The sequence below is a fragment of the Pithys albifrons genome, chromosome 7 (assembly GCF_047495875.1).
Source record: "Pithys albifrons albifrons isolate INPA30051 chromosome 7, PitAlb_v1, whole genome shotgun sequence".
In the NCBI taxonomy this organism is placed as follows: domain Eukaryota; kingdom Metazoa; phylum Chordata; class Aves; order Passeriformes; family Thamnophilidae; genus Pithys; species Pithys albifrons.
The window spans coordinates 59616188-59635460 of NC_092464.1; the positions used below are offsets into that span (position 1 = coordinate 59616188).

At 51.7% G+C, this 19273-nt stretch overlaps 2 protein-coding genes across 3 annotated transcripts in view; one reads left to right on the forward strand and one right to left on the reverse strand.

Annotated features, from left to right (window-relative positions):
* LOC139673816 (zinc finger protein 850-like) overlaps positions 1 to 19273 on the forward strand; it is a 554262-nt gene that overhangs the window by 300351 nt on the left and 234638 nt on the right. The window lies entirely within an intron of this gene.
* Positions 966 to 7015, reverse strand: LOC139673877 (olfactory receptor 14C36-like). Of its 2 annotated transcripts, none has more exons than XM_071559809.1 (3): positions 6984 to 7015; positions 3565 to 3808; positions 966 to 2743 (listed from the first exon to the last, which is right to left on the reverse strand). In XM_071559809.1, the coding sequence occupies exon 3, from the start codon at positions 2718 to 2720 to the stop codon at positions 1743 to 1745; it is 978 nt and encodes a 325-aa protein (XP_071415910.1). In that variant the 5' UTR covers positions 2721 to 2743; positions 3565 to 3808; positions 6984 to 7015; the 3' UTR covers positions 966 to 1742. The 2 variants fall into 2 exon arrangements, with proteins under 2 accessions (XP_071415910.1, XP_071415909.1); XM_071559808.1 differs by having other exon boundaries at positions 3565 to 3783; positions 6984 to 7012.

Below are 19273 nucleotides of genomic sequence, written 5' to 3' on the forward strand. Positions count from 1 at the left end.
CAGTGGTGGGTGAGAGGCCAGTGCTGGGAATGGTGTTTGCAGGGGGTGATCTGTGACAATTGCCCTGGGGCCCCTTGCCCAGGGTGTCCAGGAAACAAAGACAAAGCCCAGACCCTGCTCTGCTGCTCCTTCAGGTGTGTCCCTGGAGGCCTGGCTGTGGAAGGGACTCTGAGTTGCTGCTTCCCCAGCCCCAGGGAGGGTCTTCTTGTCTGCTCATTCCCTCCGGGGTCTCTTTTCAGTCATGACCTCAGTGGGGCTTGCTGACACTCTCAGGAACTTGAAGGTTTGATGATGAATTTTCCTTTTTTAGAGGTTTGTTCAGTTTTCAAATCTTCAGTTCAGGAATTCAGTGCCAGAGTGCTCATTAACATTCAAAACATCCTAACAAGACAAGCCTTTGGGAATAATTTAATATTAAGTCTTCAATTCTTTTGTGCTTCATTAGACAGATACCAGAAGTGTATTCAAAGTGAGTGTACTACAGTGACGAAGAAATGAAGAACAATAACTTTTTGTCCCATTTCCTTTTTCCTGTTTATACACTGAGAGCAGCAAACCCTAATTGATATTGTTCCCAAGCACCAGGGATGGTCTCCTTGTCTGCTCTTTCCCTTCATGGTCTCTTTTCAGTGATGGCATTTTAACAAAACAAACCTCTGGGAATAATTTACTTTTACATTTTCAAATCTTCTGTGGTCAATTACAGAGATCTCAGAAATGCATTCAAAGTGAATCTTATACTTTAAAAACAAAAAAAAGCCACAAGCAAAAATGTCTTTTGTGTGGCCTGTTTATTTTTGCCTGTTTATACATTATTATCAGCAATTCTCTATTGATATTGACCCAGAGCATCTCCTAATTCAGTGTGAATAGATATGAAAATCAAGACCCTTTTTGTCTGACAATCCATCAGACTTTATCCCTAATCCCCACCCCACCATTACCCTCATCACATCCCTGGCACTCAAAGCAGCCTTGTGCAATCTGAGCTTCCTCCACTAAAGGCTGGACCTGCACCAACTCCCACCTGCTGTACTTGAAGAAAGAGCTGCAGGAGACACACAGGGATGTTCATGTATTGTCAGCAAACAAAACCAAAGGAAGGCACAGCTCAAAAATAGAAGAAATTCCTCTGCTGTATTTTAAGTTCACATCACTGACGTCCACTTTCCACAGCAGGCAATTTTAGACCAATGGAAAACATGTTATGTGTCAGGCACAGATCTAAAGGTCCCTCCAAGCGCTCCCTACCCCAATTCTGTCCATTTTGCTCTTTGTGCAAAGTGAGTCACTCACTGAAGTCAGAAGTTCCCTTGATCCAGAGCAGGAGTAAAAGAGAGAAAGTGAATGAATTACTTTGTTGTGCAGAGGGCAGGAAGGCTCTGCAGAGGGGTCTGGACAGGCTGGATCGATGGGCCCAGGTCAGATGGATAAAGTTCAACAAGGCCAATTGGTGGGTCCTGCCCTGAGGTCACAACCACCCCAAATCCCTGGCCATGCCCTGCAACTGCCCCACAGCTGGTCCCACAGCTCCCTGTGCAGCTCCATCCCAGGGCAGGAGCATCCACGGTGGGGAATGGCCCCTCTGATGGGATGCCCAGGGCAGTCCTTGGCCTTGGTCACAAAAGACTGGGTGGCTAATTAACTGGGATAAAATGAATAGTTTCTTTTTTTTTTTTTTATAAGAACAAAGTTAGAAGGGGAAAAAAAGAAAAATTATATAAGCGGACAGACTTGGTCTCTCATGAAATGCACTGGGTGCCACTGACAGAGCAAAGCAGGCAGTCTCTTCCTGCTGAAAAGCATCCAGTCATCATTTTCCTCACAGCATCCTTCAGCTCCTGGTTCCTCAGGCTGTAGATGAGGGGATTCACTGCTGGAGGCACCACCGAGTACACAAGTGCCACCACCAGGTCCAGGGATGGGGAGGACATGGAGGGAGGCTTCAGGCAAGCAAATGTACCAGTGCTGAGAAACAGGGAGACCACGGCCAGGTGAGGGAGGCACGTGGAAAAGGCTTTGTGCCGTCCCTGCTCAGAGGGGATCCTCAGCACAGCCCTGAAGATCTGCACATAGGAGAAAACTATGAAAATGAAACATCCCATAAATAAAAAAAAACTAGCCACAAGAAGCCGAAGTTCCCTGAGGTAGGAGTGTGAGCAGGAGAGCTTGAGGATCTGAGAGATTTCACAGAAGAACTGGCCCAGGGCATTGCCTTGGCACAGGGGCAGGGAAAATGTATTGGCTGTGTGCAGCAGAGAGTAGAGAAAGCCACTGGCCCAGGCAGCTGCTGCCATGTGGGCACAAGCTCTGCTGCCCAGGAGGGTCCCGTAGTGCAGGGGTTTGCAGATGGCAACGTAGCGGTCGTAGCACATGATGGTGAGGAGGGAAAACTCTGTTCCAATGAAGAAGACATAGAAAAAGACCTGTGAAGCACATCCTGTGTAGGAGATGGTTGTGGTGTCCCAGAGGGAGTTGTGAATGGCTTTGGGGACAGTGGTGCAGATGCAGCCCAGGTCTGTGAGGGACAGGTTGAGCAGGAAGAAGTGCATGGGGGTGTGCAGGTGGTGGTCGCAGGCTACGGCGCTGATGATGAGGCCGTTGCCCAGGAGGGCAGCCAGGAAGATGCCCAGGAAGAGCCACAAGTGCAGGAGCTGCAGCTGGTGCGAGTCTGCCAATGGCAGGAGGAGGAACTGGCTGACGGAGCTGCTGTTGGACATTTGCTGCCTTGGGGGAATGTTGTCTGTTGAGGAGGAAAAGGCAGAACTAAGTTAGCTCTGACTATTGTAGCAAAACACATTGTCTCACAGCAACTTGACAATAAGGGTCTCTCTTTTTAAGACCTCTCTGCATCCTGCTCACCTGAGCTCTGGGTTTTGTTGGCTGATGAGGCCATTAAAACAGGGGCACTGTAATGGACTCCTGAGGAGTCCTTTTTGCCTTGCAGAGAGAGGGAACTCAGAATGCAGGGTGAGCTCAAATTAATGTACTCGTGATACATCAAAGAGCTTCCAGCCCTACTGGTTGCAATTTGCCCAGCTGAGGAATTCAGCTGAGGGTATTCTTTGTATTTGTTCACCCAGTTGCACCTGCCACAGTTACCAGTGGTTGTGGGTGTCTGAAATGCCTGAAATTTTTATTGCACTGCAGGTCAAGTCTTGTGGGTCAAGAGACATGACCCACATCCCTGCCCTGCTCATCCCTGCCCTGCCATGAGAGGGTCACTCCTTCCACACACATCTTCTCCCTGCAGGGCCATGGGGAGCTCATTGGCCATGCTGAGCTGTCTCTGGCAGGCAGCAGAATCCCTGTCCCAGCACACAGAGCCCTGGGCTGCAGGACCCTGCCCTTTAGGAGAGCTCTGGGCACCCCTGGCTGCACCCCCACCCTCACACCCCACAGCCATTTCTGCCAGAAGGGAACCTTCTTGCCCTGTGCCTCTGATGCTCCACACCAGGAAATCCAGGAGAGCCATCCTGGCAGGTCCTGTCACTGCTGGCATTTGGCAGGTGTAAGAGACAATTCCAGAAACTCACCTGCAGTGCTCTGCAGCCAGAGACTTACCCTGGCAAAGTGCTGTGAAGATTCCTCTTCTGAAGAGCTCTCACCTGTCCTCCCACTCCAGGACACCTTCAACCTCTTTCTCACTTCTCTTGTCTGCCCTTGGTGCCTGCAGGTCCTGCCCTGCTCTGCCATATGGTCACCTCCTCTCCACTGAAGGTACTGTGGGAGTCCTTCTGAAAGATCCTGGGTGCTGTGGGATGTGCCAGCTTTAGGAGATCCCTGCAGGAAGGGAAGATTAACTTTCCTGCAGACAGAGAATTCTTCATTCAAATACTGTGGAGGTTTCTCCTTTAATGAGAGCTCAGTCCCCTCCCAGCCCAGGCTGCCTCTCATCTCTGTCCCTTCCCTGCTGTGCCCTCGGTGTGTGCAGGCAGTGCCCTGAGCCCTGCTGGGCTGTGCACAGGAGCTGCTCCTGGGCAGAGCTGTCTCTCTGCAGCGCTGCCCGCTTGCCAGGAGCTCCCTGTGTGCCAGGAGCCCGGCCCAGCTCAGCAGCACAGCAACAGCCCAGGGCATTTAATGGCCCTCGGGGGGGTTTGGTGCTGAGTCCCTGAACATCAGACCCTCAGGAAAGTTAAAGTGAGATTCAAACTGTAAAGTTTCTTGCAGTGCTAATGGGTCCCACTGAGGAACACGACTGTGAAAACATCCCCTGGGGTTTTTTTGAGCAGAAATTTGGAGGCAGTGATGACAGGTCTGAGACTTACAGATTTATCAAGGCTGGAAGAGACCTTCAAAGTCTTCTAGTCGAACTGTCATCCAAGCACCACTAGAATCATCCCTAAACCGTATTCCAAGATGTCACATCCATACAACACATGAGCCCTTCAAGATACCACCACCTCCCTGGGCTAATTATTTCATTGCATAAACACCCTCTCAGTGAAAAACATATTTTTAATATCTAATCAGATCCTTGACATACTCAAGTCAAGTCTGTTCCCTCTCTTTCCGTCCCTATAGGCTTGGCAGAAGAGAGGGAGAACCCTGCTCACTAAGACCTCCTTTTGAGTCTTTGAAGAGAGCAATGAGGTCCTCCCTGAGCCTCCTCTTCTCCAGATTCAAGAACACCAGTTCCTCATCCAACATGTTTTCCAGACTCTTTTCCAGTTCCATTCCCTTCTCTGGACATGCTCCAGCCCCTCAATGTCCTTTCTGTAGTGAGAGGCTCAGAACTGAGCACAGGACTTGAGGTGGGGCCTCAGCAGTGCCCAGCACAGAGGGACAATCCCTGTCCTGGTCCTGCTGGTCACATTATTCCTTACACTGGCCAGATGCCTTTGGCCTTCTTGCCCACTTGGGCATATTCTGACTCATATCCAGCAACTCTCCAGCAGCACCCCCAAGTCCCTTCCTGCTGAGCAGCTCTCCAGCAACTCTGCCTCCAGCCTGGAGTATTCCATGGGGTTGTTGGGACCCAAGGTCAGGATCTGACACTTGGTCTTATTGATCCAGCTTGTCCAGACGCCTCTGCAGAACTTTCCTGCCCTCCAGCAGACCCACAATCACACCCACCTTGGTGTTGTCCACCAATTTACTGAGGGTGAAAACAGTTCCCTCATCCCAGACATGAGCAGCCAGTTTCTGCTGGAGATGCTGTGGGAGGTGGTGCCAAAGGCTTGACTGAATTCCAGAGAGACACATCCACAGCCTTTCCCTCATCTCCTGAGTGGGTCATTTTGTCATAGAGGGTGATAAGGTTTGTCAACCAGGACCTGCCTTTCCCAAACCCACACTGACTGTGTGATGGCACTCAGGATGATCTCCTCAATGGGCTTCCCTGCAGACTAAGGAGAAAGCTGAGCTCTGCCTTGCTCCCTGCGTCAGTTCTGCTCCTGCTGACCCAGCCCTGGCCCTGTTCAGCCTGGGGTGGCTGCGCCGCTGCTGCCCGTGAGCGACAGCTCCGCGGAGCCTGAGAGCTCTGCAGAGAGCGAGGAGCAGCCCTGCTGCACAAGGGAGAGCAGCACAGACTGAGCATCACATCTGCACTGCAAGAGCTGCATTCCACACCTCTGCCTACAGGAACAGACACAACATCGCTTATCCCCCCCCCCCCACACTAACTTGGCAGAAAAATAGTTGGTTTTGATGATAAACTCTCTTCTTTTGTTGTTCTAAAAAGTATTCTTAGTGTTTTTCTAACTGTTCTTATTTCCCTCTCTTTTTGAATTTTTTAGCAATTTCTTGATAATAAAAAAACAGTTTTTTGAATTAACGGAGAACTTAGTTTGAGTTTTAATTTTGATGGGGAAAATATTTTGAACCTAACTTCCTTCTGTGATATTTAAGCAGTTTGTAACACCATCCCACCTCTCCCAGACTCCACACTCCCTTTTCTTTTACCCTGGCACCCACTGGACTTCCCTTTTCTGGGCACAGAGACCCCCTGCACCCCCAAACCACCTCTCCCCACCCCTAATCCTCCCTGTCCTTCAGCTTGGCACCTTCCTGATCCCAATTTCCAGAACTGGGACGCTCATGCACCCTCTTATCCTGCACACCCTTTCCTGGCCATCCCACCACTTCTAGCCCCCATATCCCCCTTTTCCTTGACTCTGGGACTCCCAGGACCCCCACTCCTGCATTTCCCAGACCCCAGGCACCCCTTTTCTGAACAATGGGGGACATCTTCAACACCCTTTCCTGGCCATTCTGGGTCTCTGTAACCCATGATCCCCTTTCCCCAACATCGGGGAACCCTGGACCGCCCTTTTCTAAGCACAGGGTCTGCCTGGAGCCCTCAACCCACTTATTCAAGCCCCTGCACCCCCCTGTCCTTGGCACTGGGATGCCCTGGAATATTTTTTTCCAGTACTGTGTTCCCCCTGCACCCCCGAAATTCAACCCAAAACCCACAAACATTGAGCCCCCCAAAAAACCCTGCCAGGAGTTCCCCCTCACTGGTCTCCCCACTTTGGGGTTTAGGGTGTCCCCCCTCTCCGGGCTGCCAACGAAGGGCCTGACCCAGGCACACCAACCCCCCCAAGGGGGGTCCCCGCATTCCCCCGCCCACCAAGGGGCTCTGCCGGGAACCGACACTGGGACCCCCAATATCCCAAATAGCCCCCAGGGGGCATTGGCGGCTCAGCTTTGGGGTCCCTCAAGCCCCACCCATCCCCCGAACACAACCCAAACCCCCAGAGCCCCCCCAGGCTATTCGGGGCTCGGCTCGGGGGTCCCGCAGCACTTTGTCGGGGCCCTTTGCCGTCCCTGTGTGCAGCTCCGGCCCCGCCCTGCAGCAGCCCCAGCGCGGGCTCCAAGGAGCGGCACATCCTGGTGCCCTTGGGGGCTTTGGCCGGGCCCATCCCGGCTCTCGTGTTCCATGGCACAGCCCGCACGGCCCTTGGGAGGGCACTGTGCAGTTTGGGGTCCCAGCCCCTCTTTTCCCCTCTGCCCGTTTCCCACCCCGTTTTCCCGCTCACCCGAGAGTTCCTGGCGCGCAGTCGGAGCGCTGGAAAGGAAGAGGAAAAGGAGGATCGTGACTGTCCCCTCCCCTTGTCCCGGGGATGTTCCTGGGTTGGCAGCGCCCACTCCGTTGGAAGGCGGTCCCGGCGGGGCGGCCGGAGCGGGTTTGGGAGCGGGTGTGGGTGGCGGTGTGAGAGAGAACAGGTCTACCCGCCCGCCGCCGCTACCAGGTCTACCCGTGGACGCCCAGGCTCCGGAAACCAGCGGCTGAAGCGCAAAGTCCGACGGAGACAGCAGGTCTACCGGCTGAGCTTAGAGAACAGATCTACCCGCCGCAGTGAAACAGGTCTGCCCTCTGGACTGAGGTAGTGATCAGGTCAACCCGCCAGACTAAAAAGGCTTCCCGCTGGACTGGAAAAGTGAACAAGTCAACCCGCCGGACTAGGAGAGACCAGGTCTACCTGCCCCACTGAGCGAACAGTACTAGCCGTGCTTAGAACAGGTCTACCCGTCGGGCTGAGGAGTACCCGTGGACGGGAAGAGAGAACAGGTCTACCTAGAGACTTGAAAATACCCGCCGACTGAGAGCAAACAGGTCTACCCACAAAACTGAAAGAGAACAGGTCTACCCGCCGGGCTGAGAGAACAGACATCCCCGCTGGAATGTTCAAGCAAACAATGCCCTGTTTGCACATGTATCGGTCTGACTTCAACACCTAATTAACATCCTGATGGTGAGGCAACCACTGGACTCAAATGACTGTCAGTCAATCCCTTTATATGATAAAAGTCCAGACTCCTTTCACAGAGGCAGGTTCTTCCCAGGTAACCCCTCCTGGCGGGTGTGTGTAGAGATTCCTCCCTTGGGTGGGAACCCCAGCTAAGGTCACTCCTGGAGGCTGAGAGCAGAGCTCTCCCCAGCAGCCTTGGGCTGTCTGAGCTACATCGATTGCTAATTAATAATTATTTCCTTTTTGGTAGCTTTAGTAGAATTGCTTCAAGAATTGCTTGAGGACAGTGCACTGTCCTCTCTTATACCACACTTACTGTAGTTTTAGGATTTATATTGTGTAATAAATAATTTTGATTAACATATTTTATCTCATCATTTCTAGTAATAAGTAATTCTTTTGTTATCAACTTTGTCTAAGCTTTCCACTCCCCCCTGCCCCACGGTGCCCCCTCCCAGCCCAGCAGCCCCAGCACCCCACAGCACATTGGGAGCTCAGGGAGCCACCCCTGAGTCCCCTTTTCCAAGCCCCGTCTGACCAAAGACCCCCATGGGACTGTCCATCCTGCCAGCCCACCCCTCCTTTTCCACCCTCTGTCTATTCCATTCCCATTCTCCCCTCAATCCCCAAGCCCCCCCAAGATCAGTTTGGGGGTCACAGCTCACACTTTCCCTCTTCTCCCATCCCTTAAATATCATCCCCCCAATTCTCATCCACCTCCTGATCAGTTTTGGGGGTCCCACCCTCTCCTTTTCCCTGCTCTTCTCACCTCTCCAGCTTCTTTCCCACCATGGATGGCAATGCTGTGAGGAGTCAGCTGTGCCTCAGCATCTCCAGGGGCCCGTGGCTGGGAAGGGGCTGCCAGGTCATCTGTCACCTCCCTGACAGGCAGCAGCAGCCTTGGGCACCCAGAGGCAGCTGAGCCACCTGTGCACACACCCTGAGAGCTGCCCCAGCTGAGAGTCCCTCTCAGGGGCCCTGAGGACCTCCGGGCTCTGGCAACACAAACCTGCTGGAGGTTTAGAAGGCAAAGAGGCCAGTCCTGCCCTGGGGTCACAATGACCCAGAGATGAGGGCAGGGACCTGAATAGCTCTGGAGTGACCCCGAGGAGGAGGGCTGGGCTGTGTGAGGGATGTCCTGTGGCACAGGGGCTCAGGATCAAAGTTAATAAGGACAACAGGACATGAGGCTGCCTTGGGGGAGTGTGGCCACCCAGACAAGGGAGGTGTCACCCCCTTTGAATGAGCCCTGGGGTAACACATCTGGACTGATGTGTCTGGGTTTGAGGTTCCCCATTGTGGAGGAATGAGGAAGAACTGGAGATGGTCCAAGGAAGATCTGGTTGGGCATTCGACAGGCTCCATGGGGCACTGGTCACAGCTCCAAGCCTGATAGAGCTCAAGACGCACTTGGATGATTCTCACATGGTGAGACTCTTGGGGATGGTCCTGTGCAGGGATAAGGGTTGGACTCAATTATCCTTCCAGGCCTCTTCCAGCTCAGCATATTCTGTGATTCTGCCAGGATGACAGAGCTTTTCTTGGTACTGGAAAGAGAAAGAAAGTCACAAAGTGCAGCTTGGAAGTTTCTGAGTGGAAGGGAGGAAAAAGAAATGTCACTCAGAGAGGAGCCTTGTGGTGCAAGGTTTCACCAAGAAGGAGTCAGTATCATCCCATGGCTTTGTGTTCCAGGGAACAGCCAGAGATGGAGCAGAGACATCAGTGAGGGCACAGAAATGCTGCTGGGAGGGCTGGTGGCAAAGCAGGATGGGTGTGTGCAGCCTGCAAGGCCAGAGGAGCAGCAGGGACAGGGCAGCACAGGCTGCAGGACAGATGGCCAAGGGCTCTGGGAGGGCTGAAAGGCACAAAGACACCCAGGGCTTTGTCCCCTGGGCTCTGGCAGCTGCCTCTGCCACTTAGAACAGCAGAAGGAACTTTCTTTTGAGGTTCTGGACTTTGTTTCTTCCTCACCCATCCCTGAGGAGGCTGGGAGGGGTTGCACAGAGTTGCACATTTGTTGTTCCTCCCCCTCCCATCCCACTGCCCCACAAACAGCCCTGAGCCACCTGTGAGGGACAGGACCTGCTGTGCCAGGAGGGAGGGAGGCTTTGTCAGTGCCTGCCCTCACTGGGGCCCATTGGTGCTTCAAGGGACTTGGAGTTTTCCTTCTGACTTCTTGAGTCACTTTTTCAATCTTCTCTCACTTCCTGAGAATCATGGACTCATCTCCAAATACACAGTGGGGCTCATTAAAACGCAGAAGAAAAAAATATTTCTCTTCCTTTATTTCTCTTCATGTCTGGAAGACCTGTACTAATTGGAGTTTGGTAGTTTAAGTAAGAAGGAAAAGTTCAAAGTGAACCTCAAAAAGCCCATATATTTTTGAAGGAAAGGGGATGATTTAAACAGAGACTTGGGATGGAAGAGGGTCAGAAAGCAAAGGGTTTGCATACAAAAGGGGGAAAAGGGATTAATAGCACTTAATCATTGACCAATGTAACAGTTATCAAGGGATTACACAGAATTTGCTGCAATCTCAACAGTGACTCAGTTACAGATTCACAATAACAACATTCACATCACAGTTAATTCACACACACAAACACAGGCAGAGATGTGTGAACACAACAATATCTGTGTGTGTAAAGGTGTCCACCCAAAATTCTCCTTGTTGTCAGTGAAACACTCCCAAGGACCTGGGATGTGGACCTGGGGACATTGGTGGACTTGGCAGTGCTGGGTTATGGTTGGACTGGGTGACCTTGGAGGGCTTTTCCAATCCAAGTGATTCTCTGATGCAATGACTCATCACCTCTATGATTCTGATAAATACTCTCCTGCAATCAACACACAGCCTGAAAATTCTCATTCTGACATGGCAGAAATTGTATTGACATTTCATTGAAAGTATTGAATCATTTCAATTGATAGAAAGAGGTTACTGAAAAATCAAGATATTGAAGGACACTGTTTGGGTTTCAGGCTGAGCTGCATTGACTGACCATCAGTACCCAGTGCCACTGGAGGCTCAGGTTTATTTGAGGTCCTTCCCTGGCACTGGCAGCTGTCACAGAGGACCTGCAGGACATGAGGAGCCCTTTGGAGCTGCAGATGGATCTTGGGCAGAGGGTCCAGGGAACCTACATAAGAGCATCAGGTATTTGTGCCCCTGTAACACAAGGAGGAGAACTAAAAAGAATATTAAGAGCTTAACATTTGTTTCCCTCTGGATGATTTTGGATACATTTCTGCCTAGAAATGTTCCCAGGACCCAGTTGAACCTTTCCTGCCCAGCACTGCCCCTGCCCCATCTCATACAAGGAGTTCCCTGAGGTTTCTGAGGTGAAGCTCTCTCACCTGACACAGGGGAGCAGTGACCAGTGTCAGTGACACCCCTGGGGTTTGGATGATCAGCTTTGCACTCATCTCACACATCTGTTACAGTGGCTTTCTGTAAGACTCCCTAAATCATCAAATCACTTTTCCTTTCCATCCCCTCCAGGGTACAGGATGTGTGACTCTGGTTTAGGAGATGAAATAGGTGGGAATGGTCTCACTTGGAGCTCACAGGAGGCATCGAGCTCACAGGCCCTTGTCCTGATGAGGGAATTCAATCCTCTGAACACCTCCTGGGAAAGCAGCATGGAGGGCTCTGGGCACTGCAGGAGACTCCTGGAATGCATGGGGGAAAATTTGCTGACCCAGGTAATAGGAGGCCTTTCCAGGGGGGATGTGTTACTGGATCTTTGGTCACCAAGGCAAGGGGTGACCAGTGGTGTCCTGGGCTGCCTCCAAAGCAGCCTGGGCAGCAGGGGAGGGGGATTCTGCCCCTCTGCCCTCTCAGGTGAGACCCCACCTGCAGTGCTACCTCCAGCTCTGTGGTCCCAGCACAGGAAGGACTTGGACCTGTTGGAGTGAGTCCAGATGAAGCACCAGGATGATCAGAGGGATGGAGCAGCTCTGCTGTGAGGAAAGGCTGGGAGAGCTGGGATTGTTCGGCTGGGAGAAGAGAATCTTTGGGGTGGCCTGATTGTAGCCTTCCAGAACCTGAAACAAGACAAAAAGAAAGATGGAGAGAAACCATTTACCAGGGCCTGGAGTGACAGGAAAATAGGCAATGGCTTCACACTGACAGAGAGTAAGTTTAGATGAGGTATTAGGAAGAAATTCTTCCCTGTGAGGGTGCTGAGAGTCTGGCACAGGTTTCCCAGAGAAGCTGTGGCTGCTCCATCTCTAGTGTTCAAGACCAGGCTGGCAGAGCTCTGGGCAACTTAGTCTAGTGGAAGTTGTGCATGTCCATGTCACTGAGGTTGTACCCAGGTGATCTTTTAAGGTCCTTGAAACTCAGGACACTCTATGATTCTGAGTTACTTCAGGCAGCTGTGCCAGACCCCCACATCTTGACCCAGCTGGGGAAAATATACACCTTCCAAAAAGGGAAATTAAAGGCAGTATTGCAGAAAGACCCACCAGGTCCAGCCCCATAGAAAGGGATGCAATGGCTGAGAGGGACTCCAGGTGCTGGGAGTCAGTCTGTTACCCGGAGGGGATGTGCTCCCACTCTGTCCCCCACCACGAGGTCTCCAGGGAGCCCAAAAAGAGCCACACAGAGACCACAGGAGAGAAATGAGAGAGAGAGTTTATTGATAAAGGGTAGGGGTATATAAAGGTTTTGGGGGACTCAAAATACCACCAATAGTGAGCAAGGGCGGATTTGGACTATTACCAATAGAAATCCAGGGATAACAACCAAGACAAAAGAGTAAATAAGAACCAATAAGAAAACTTGAAGCTTCCTCCAGGACACTACATGCATTCCTGAGTGACGAGGTAATGGTTATCTTGTGGGATTTTGGGAAGAGGACAGTGACTAGGCAAAAAAGAACAAAAGAATCCATGTTGTGACATGCATTTATACAACAGTAAAAGTTCTGTTTTCAAGGCATTTGGGGAAGCTTTTTCATCTTCTTCACAAGTCCATTTCTGACAAGAGTTCTTCCCTTCCAGATACTGCAGATCCATTGGCACAAAGGGCAGCTGATATTTCTTGTGCTGTGGGTGCAGAAGGCAATGGGTTGTGTCTCAGACCACTCAGGGAGGCTTTTCCCAAGCTGTGTTCTCAGAATGGCAGCTTTGGTTAAATTCTGCTGAGTGCTGGCTGAAAGTGATTTAAGGCCCAACACACAACTTGTCATTAATTCAAACAGTTCATTAAAAGGCTAATTAATACCATTCCTACAATATAATCTGAGACCAGACAGGGGCAGAGGGAAGGGGAGCCCAGGCATGGGGATATGGCTGGCATGTGATGGTTGTGAGGTCACTTCCACTGCAGCAGCCTGGGTGGCCCTCAGGAGACATTCTGGCCAGGGAGCATTGTGAGGTCATCCAGCACATCAGGGAACCCACACAACAGAAATTCCATCTGGGGTAGGTGAAAGAGTGGGGCAGGTGGGAGAGCCCCCCAGGTTCTGATTGTGGGGGCAGCTCTGTCACACAGCCCCACCAACCCTGGCAGGCAGGAAGGCAGCCTGGGCTTGTGGCCACCCTGCTCTGCACTGGCCCTTCAACTGGGAAAAAAGTCTTTTCCTTATCTCCAGGCTGAGCATTCCGTTTCCCTCAACACCCCTTGTCTTTCATCCTCTTCACATGCCACCTCCAGTCAAACCTTCCTTTCCTTAAAAAACAAAGTCCCCACATCTAATTTTTTTCTTTGCAAACTGTTCTTGCTGTCACCTCCTGGCAGTGGCTTCATGGCCCCTGTCACAGCCAGCCCTGGCCCTGCACTGACCCAGCTCTGCTGCCCCACAGATTCTGCATCAGGAAGGGAAGGTCCATGGGGGAGGGAAATGCACAGGGAATCATCCTGGAAGGGACCTCGGGAGGTTTCTGGGCCAAACCAAAGCACAGTCAGTGGGGAAAGGGACACAAGGATGGGCTGTTTGTGTGCTCTGCCATGTCAGGAGAAGATTTAGAGCTCCAGAGACACCCAGACAATGTGGATCCCTCAGGAGATGATCTCAGACAGCAGCTCCCAGGCCTCTGCCAATCCCTGTTTGCTCTGGTTTGATGGTCACTGGTGGTTACACCCACTCACCCACCCACACCCCCACCAGTGTTCTGTGCACACACACCAGTCTCACCAGTGTCTGGGCTCCCAAGGAACACAAGATCTGATGATTTTGGGGCTCCCACTTCAGTGGTTGGCACTTGGACCTCCCTTCAAACCCAGAGCACAGAGATCCCTTCTCCCAGAAAGTTCTTGGCAGTGGAGGGATTAGGAAAATGGAACAGACTGTGGGATCAGTTACAGGGCACAGCCAGAAAAAGGCACTGATCAGTCACCTCTTTGCACATGCCCAGCTCCTTCATACCCTTTTCTCTCTGTTTTCTCATGCCTGTTCCTCCACAAATAACTTTGGTCATTTCCTGGACATCCCATGGCAAGTCTTGTACAGTCCCTAAATGCACTTTCTGGCTGCCCATCCTGAGTCTCAGGACCTGAGTGCGAAAACCCCCAACCTCAGCTGCAAGGCCATCCTGGGGGCTGTCACTGATCACTTGGGGAGCCTTTCATGTTCCTTTATAACTTTTGAGGTTTGAAAGGTTCCTCCAAAGTCATTGAAATTCATGTCCCTAAAAGGACTGTTTTTCCATTTTCATAAAGTGTTGGGGATTAGGTCACATTAAAATGCCAACATGGTGCATGTCAGTATATGCAACCCTTTGGGGAAGGAGTTGGGCATATAAGAATGAAAGAATAATAAACTGTTTGGATTGGAAGAGACCTAAACTAGAAACTAGTCCAAGTCCCTTTGCATTAGCCAAGGACATCTTCCACAAGTTCAGGCTGTACAAAATTCTCAAACTTGGACAGATCCAGGGATGGAGTTTTCAGTTACTTAATAAGCTGGCCCAGGTTCCTGCCACCCTCAGCACAAAATATTTCTTCCTGACATTCAATGGAAATCTCCCCTCATTCAGTTCCAGTTCCTCTGCCTTGTTTTGCCAATACAACCCTTGGCAGAAAATATCACTGTGTCTCTCCTGCACTAAGAGCACAACATTTTCATGGCTAAACATCCTGGAGAGGGACCAGAAACATCCCATGGAGGGGTTTGGAGGCCTGAAGCACAAGTCCTGGACCCAGTGCTGTGGAGACTGAAGAAAGAACAGGAGAAGTTTGAGAGGGCTGAAGGGCAGTTAAAGGGCAAATGGGGAGGTCCAGACTGCACACAAGGAGAAAGGAATGTCCTCCCAAGGGCAGTGCTGTGGTGCAACACATCCCCCTGAAAGAGTCTGGATCAGCCCAAGGCTTTGTGTTCCAAGGCAGAGCCAGGGAGGAGGGAGAGATGTCAGTGCAGGAAGGGGCCAGCGAGGTGGGGCAGCCGGGGGATGCCGACAGCCTGCAGGGAAAGGGGCAGGACATGGACACCGTAGGACAGCCTGGGCTGGAGAGGAGACAGGGATGTGCAGAAGCTGAAAGGCCCCAAGAGAGCCAACTTGTGCAGGCCTTTGGCCATGGCTGCTGTGTGTGCCCCTGATGGCATGAGGAGACAAGGGAGCCTTGCAGCCCTGGGGCCTCATTGCCTCCTTGTCCCTGCTCAGCAGCCTGGGAGGTGCTACCCCATCCTCCTGCCCTTGGCATTGCACATCCCACATCCCAGTGCCCCAGGAAGAGCCCTGAGGAATGAGGGAGAGACAGGATCTCTCTTTCCAGGGCTCGGGGCCACGTCTGTGACCTTTGGGTTAATGAAATGGTTCTTACTTTCCTCAGCATCAGAGTGACCTTTCTTTCCTAGTCCATGTTTGTCATCATTGTCTCTTTGTTTTCTAACTGGAATCTGGGGACATTTTCTCAGTTATGTCCCTCAGAGGGACCCATTAACAACAAAAGAAACTTTAAAGTTTGATTCTGACTTTGATTTCTCATGAGCTTCCTGCAACTTTCCTCAGGGTCTGATGTTCAGGGACTCAGCACCAAACCCCCCAGAGGGCCATTAAATGCCCTGGGCTGTTGCTGTGCTGCTGAGCTGGGCCGGGCTCCTGGCACACAGGGAGCTCCTGGCAAGCGGGCAGCGCTGCAGAGAGACAGCTCTGCCCAGGAGCAGCTCCTGTGCACAGCCCAGCAGGGCTCAGGGCACTGCCAGGGCAGCTCAGGGACACCAGCAGGGCACAGACAGAGCTTAAAGGGCTCAGCATTGGGAGGATGACTGAGAGCTCATGGAGGAGAAATCTTTGCAGTGCTGGACACGGTGAGTGTCCAGTGTCTGTGGGTGCAGGGCAATGCAGGGGCAGCTCCTGGAGACATCTCCTAAAGCTGGCCCAGCCCCAGCTGATGGGATGTGTGAGGAGGGGGCTGTTGGGGGGCACTTTGGAGTAGCTGTGGAGCTGGGAGGTGCAGCCAGGGGTGCTCAGGGCTGTGGGGCAGAGCAGGGTCCTGCAGCCCAGGGTGCTGTGCTTGGGCAGGGACTCTGCTGCCTGCCAGGGTCAGCTCTCAGCCAGCCTGGGGAGCTGCTCACAGGGCTGGGGGGAAGGGCTGTGGGGAAGAATCAACCTCTGGAAGGGAAGGTCAGCATCTTTCTGCTCTCGAAAGTGAGCTGCAGAGGCAAGGGCTGCTTACAGCTCCAGATCAATGCAGGAAACTTATCAGGACCATTTTAACGAAGCACAGCATGAAAGGGAATACCTTATAAAGAACAGTCTTTTTCTTTCATTGTTATACTCTGGATTGTCTGGGTGTGAATCGAGACAGAGAAATTTATCTGAGCCTGGCAGGAGACTCTGAAACCTGTAATGTCTTGCTTTTAGAGGTGAAGAAACCAGGGTCTATCACAAACCACCACACAGTGGCTCACAGGCAGCATCAGTGTTTCTTTTCCAGCCTCCTCAGGGTTGCTCTGACACTGGCATCAGAGCCTGTCCAGCCAGAGCTGCCCCTGGGCAATGCTCTGTCCTGGGAGGGACCTGCAGGGCAGAGCTGAGCACCCAGGGCTGGAATGGGCTCTGGGAGCACTGCCAGGGCCGAGCCCTGGCCACAGGGAAGCAGCTGCGGGCAGGGACAGCTCCAGGCAGCAGAGCCCTGGGCAGGGAGTGGGGGGAAAGTTCCCCCAAGGCACCCCTGGGGGAGGGGACATCCAGACAGCTCAGGGCATCCTTCCCTGCAGCTCTGCTGGGCACTGTGTGCTGGGCCATGGAAATGAGGATTCCGCCAGTGGAAAAGAACCTTCACCAGATGTGTCTTCCGAGTCATGAGTGCAGAGGTGGAACTTTTGCATTCAAGGTGGGTTCCACCTGAATGTCCCTTTTGAATGTCAGAGCTGTAATAAAAAATTTCCATGTCAGCAGACTGACTCCTTAGCAGAACATTTGGCAACATTTGACACATTGATTTTGGTTAAAAACAGACTGGTTTTGTCAGGCAACTTTAGGCTTAATTAATCCCTGTGTTTTCCTTTTCGGAACAGACCGTCTTCTAAGAAACAACACATGTCCAACAGCAGCTCCATCAGCCAGTTCCTCCTCCTGCCATTGGCAGACACGCGGCAGCTGCAGCTCCTGCACTTGTGGCTCTTCCTGGGCATCTCCCTGGCTGCCCTCCTGGGCAACGGCCTCATCATCAGCGCCGTAGCCTGCGACCACCACCTGCACACCCCCATGCACTTCTTCCTGCTCAACCTGTCCCTCACAGACCTGGGCACCATCTGCACCACTGTCCCCAAAGCCATGCACAACTCCCTCTGGGACACCACAACCATCTCCTACATGGGATGTGCTGCACAGGTCTTTCTGTTTATGTTTTTTATGTCAGCTGAGTTTTTCCTCCTCACCATCATGTGCTACGACCGCTACGTTGCCATCTGCAAACCCCTGCACTACGGGACCCTCCTGGGCAGCAGAGCTTGTGCCCACATGGCAGCAGCTGCCTGGGCCAGCGGCTTTCTCAATGCTCTGCTGCAGACAGCCAATACATTTTCCCTGCCCCTGTGCCAGGGCAATGCCCTGGGCCAGTTCTTCTGTGAAATCCCACAGATCCTCAAGCTCTCCTGCTCACACTCCTACCTCAGGGAACTTGGGCTTCTCGTGGTTAGTGTCTGTTTAACTTTTGGTTGTTTCATTTTCATATTTTTCTCCTATGTGCAGATCTTCAGGGCTGTGCTGAGGATCCCCTCTGAGCAGGGACGGCACAAAGCCTTTTCCACGTGCCTCCCTCACCTGGCCGTGGTCTCCCTGTTTGTCAGCACTGGCACATTTTCCTACCTGAAGCCTCCCTCCATCTCATCCCCATCCCTGGATCTCGCCCTGTCAGTTCTGTACTCGGTGGTGCCTCCAGTAGTGAACCCCCTCATCTACAGCCTGAGGAACCAGGAGCTCAAGGATGGTGTGAGGAAAATTACGATTGGACATTTTTCAGCAGCAAGAACCTGCACGTTTTCTTCTGTACGGTCTTCACAATAAACCTCATGACAGGTTCATCTTGCCTTCCCAGACTTTTCTTGATGGTCAGTGCGTTCTTTTTTGTCATAATATTGTGGTCAATGAAATTATTTTATTCATCCTCTCATCTTAATTCTAGTTCTTTAATTTGAATCTTTAAATCTTTGAGTAATTGGTCTATCTGTATATTTAAACTAAATAAATTCTCTTGCAGTAGCCTTGATTATCTGATCTTTTTCCTTTGTGGCTTTCAGACAGCCGCTGGACAGTTCCATGTGTGCAGAGAAGGGCAAAAGAGTCCCAGCACAGCAGCACTGCCAGGGAGCACCAGCACTGGGCCTTTGCTGACCTGCTCTCTTTCCACTTGTACACTCTCCTGCAGAGCCCCTGGGCTGGACTAAGGCCTTGGTCCTCTGCCAGCTGGGACACAGACCTGCTGCATGTCCATCCTGGGCTCACAGGCAGGGGACAGGCCATGGGCACTGCTGGGACACAGCTGGGCTCCACAACAGCAGCTCCATCAGGAAAGGGATTCTCCTTAGCTCAAGACATGCAGTCTTAGGGCTTTTTGCAAAGTCAGTTGTTGTAGACGGGTCCAATGGAGACAGCAATACACCAATATGATGTTCAGGCAAATCCCAACTTTATTCAAATTAGACAACATTTATAACCTTAGATAACTTTGCCCCGGGCATAGCACATCTGACTCCATTGGCGAAGGTAAGAATCATGTACTTTTAAGGTAAAGTCCAAACCTTCTTCCAGGTGAGAGGCTGGACTCGTTATTGTTTGACTTCTGTGTCCAGTGTCATGTGGTTCCTCTGGACTCACCAGAGTCAGTGGGCGGCAACATCTCCCCCTCTTGTTTCAAAAAACAAAACAAACATGCAAACAACATAATGCACATAATAACACAATAATTCTAAGTCTTAGCTCCTTAGCTACTTATCCAATGGGGAAATTGTTACCATTAGGATATTACCTAGATTCATGTACACTGCAACTTGAACATCAAAAGCTGAAAAATTGAAAAATGGGAAAAACATTGTGAAAGATCTTAGATTGTGCCAATTCAAGACTTAACAGGGTATTTGCAGGTTACACATCCCTACCTCCCCCTCTCTTTTCAAAATAGACCT

Excerpts from the sequence above, each read along its gene's own strand:
- LOC139673877 (XM_071559809.1), bottom strand. The coding sequence starts at position 2,720 with ATGTCCAACAGCAGCTCCGTCAGCCAGTTCCTCCTCCTGCCATTGGCA.